The sequence below is a fragment of the Salmo trutta genome, unplaced genomic scaffold (genome assembly GCF_901001165.1).
Source record: "Salmo trutta unplaced genomic scaffold, fSalTru1.1, whole genome shotgun sequence".
NCBI lineage: Eukaryota > Metazoa > Chordata > Actinopteri > Salmoniformes > Salmonidae > Salmo > Salmo trutta.
In genome coordinates this window covers 79,764-82,409 of record NW_021822860.1, presented here as the reverse complement: position 1 = coordinate 82,409, position 2,646 = coordinate 79,764, and the positions used below count along the sequence as shown (strand labels likewise).

The 2,646-nt window shown below is 49.8% G+C and overlaps 1 protein-coding gene across 1 annotated transcript; it reads left to right on the top strand.

The window, feature by feature from the left end:
* The first annotated feature begins 1,170 nt into the window (after positions 1–1,170).
* LOC115186098 (alpha carbonic anhydrase 8-like) lies at positions 1,171–2,200 on the top strand. The gene is made up of 2 exons (XM_029745873.1): positions 1,171–1,240; positions 1,707–2,200. The coding sequence occupies exons 1-2, from the start codon at positions 1,171–1,173 to the stop codon at positions 2,198–2,200; spliced, it is 564 nt and encodes a 187-aa protein (XP_029601733.1).
* The last annotated feature ends 446 nt before the right edge of the window (positions 2,201–2,646 follow it).

Genomic DNA, 2,646 nt, shown 5'->3' with positions numbered 1-2,646 from the left:
GAACCATCATCGACACCTACGTAGTCCTATGTCAGTCACCATGTTAACTATGTCATTGACACATCATCTTAAAACTATAAACAGGATTTTATTTAAACACACTATAAAACATGTTACAGCGGCAGCCTCCAGTTATCGTGTCCTCCAACTCCACTGTACTCCAAAGCTTCTAGGCGTTCATGTGTTTCTTTAGCTAATCCAAGTCACAGGCCTCCAACGTCAGCAAAGCTATAAAAACCCCAAAACCATATAATGATGCTCTGGTCTATTAGCTACATAGTTAGCCTATTAAGGGCCACAGAGCCATAGACCAGTGTGCACTTTGTCTGCATCCCAAATGGCTTCCTATTCCCTGTGTAGTGCCCTGCCACCCTATGGGCCCTGGTCAAAAGCAGTGCACTATAAATGTAAAGGCAATAGGGTGTCATTTAGGAGGCTTTTTTTCCAGGTGAACGGATTTCACCGTTCTCACTTTACCTGTTGTGAGGCTTTCTGCTGCGGAGTCAGCGTACAGGCCAACGGTTTCTGACAAGGTTAACGTCCACACAGTCATTTTCCTGACGCTGCTCTGCCTCCTGCGAGAGAACAGCAGGCTGCCGCTGCGGTGGGTCGTTCTATATGTTACACCACCCACCGTCCTCTGTCCTTACCATGAGATCAGAGTTAGAGGAGGGAGGATAATCAATCAGTCTGTTCACGTATGGACCAAAAACCCACAGTTAAATCCCTTTTCTTCCTGTAGAGGAATCAAAAACTCATGGAAGAATAAAATGTATTCGGCAGATGGGAAATTTGGGAAATCGAAACACCACATTTGTTCAGAGCTCAAGTTCTGTAGATGTTTTTTATTACATTTTTTATTTAACCTTTATTTAACTAGGAAAGGCAGTTTTAAGAAACAAATTATTATTTAGTGTTGGCCTAACCCGGCCTAACCCGGCCTAACCCAGCCTAACCCGGCCTAACCCGGACAGCGCTGGGCCAATTGTGCACCGCCCTATGAGACTCCCGATCACTGCCGGTTGTGATACAGACACGGGATCAAACCTGTGTCTGCGATGCAGTGCCTTCGACCGCTGCGCCCACTCGGGATCCCAGATGCTGATGATGATGGTGGTGATGATGATGATGATGATGATGGTGGTGATGCTGATGGTGATGGTGATGATGATGGTGGTGATGATGGTGGTGATGAGGACGGAGGAAGTGGAAGTGACATGTCTTCAGAAGGAGCATGTCAGTGTGTCTAGTGTTTATAGTAGAAGTACAGATACACGTAGACACCAGGCTCATGAACATCTACTTCCCCTTCTGGGGTTTCAGGAAGAATTCTGAATGATTTATAAATATGCTAAGGCGTGCATCTCGGGAGGGGCGCGTGTAACTGGCGCAGGCAATCGCCTGACACTTCAGGGGTCCAGGCTGAAACTTTGTCTCTTGTCTGAACACAGGGCCAGGGCACTGGGGTCAGGGACCTCATGGTAATCAGGCGTCCTGCAGCTCACCCCTCCTCTGTGGGCCTGCCCTGACCACATCCTGCGTCTTTGTTGGGGATGTCACGTATACAGACCCAGTCCTATGCCCAAGCCTGAGCACTGCAGCAACTATAAGCATAAGCACCAGCCCTGGACCCAGCTCCAGGCCTTTACTCCACCCAGACCCGGCCTCTAACTATCCCTCTAAAGTCTCTAACTATCCCTCTAAAGCCTCTAACTATCCCTCTAAAGCCTCTAACTATCCCTCTAAAGCCTCTAACTATCCCTCTAAAGCCTCTAACTATCCCTCTAAAACCTCAGACCCAGCCTCTAACTATCCCTCTAAAGCCCCAGACCCAGCCTCTAACTATCCCTCTAAAGCCCCAGACCCAGACTCTAACTATCCCTCTATAGCCCCAGACCCAGCCTCTAACTATCCCTCTAAAGCCCCAGACCCAGCCTCTAACTATCCCTCTAAAGCCCCAGACCCAGCCTCTAACTATCCCTCTAAAGCCCCAGACCCAGACCCAGCCTCGGTCCCTGTCCCTGTCCCTGCCACTGCTCCTGCCCCTCCTCTAGCCTTCTGCAGCTCTCTACAGCCCGGCCCCAACCTCAGCTCCGGCCCCAACCCCAACCCCAGCCTCTCACTAGCCCTCTACAGCCCCAGGCCTGCTCCAACCCCAGCCCCTGCTCTAGCCCTGCTCCAACCCCAGCCCCTGCTCTAGCCCTCTACAGCCCCAGCCCTGCAGTAACTACACCACCGTTAAAGTACTACCATTATGACATGACATTCTCAAACTTTTATTATAATTGTATCCTCCCCCTGGAGCACTTTGCCTCCTGCAAACTTGTGAGGATGGATTTGTAGAAATATAGACAGTCCTCCTTCTGCTACTTATTAACAGGCCTCTTCTCCATCACAGAACATCCAGGCCTCTTCTCCATCACAGAACATCCAGGCCTCTTCTCCATCACAGAACATCCAGACCTCTTCTCCATCACAGAACATCCAGGCCTCTTCTCCATCACAGAACATCCAGGCCTCTTCTCCATCACAGAACATCCAGGCCTCTTCTTCATCACAGAACATCCAGGCCTCTTCTCCATCACAGAACATCCAGGCCTCTTCTCCATCACAGAACATCAAGGCCTCTTCTCCATCACAGAACAT

Bases quoted from the DNA above. Each gene is read 5' to 3' on its own strand.
- LOC115186098 (XM_029745873.1), top strand. From the start codon at position 1,171: ATGGTGGTGATGATGGTGGTGATGAGGACGGAGGAAGTGGAAGTGACA. The intron at 1,241-1,706 runs GTGTGTCTAGTG...ATCCCTCTAAAG, and splicing joins TCTTCAGAAGGAGCATGTCA to CCTCTAACTATCCCTCTAAA.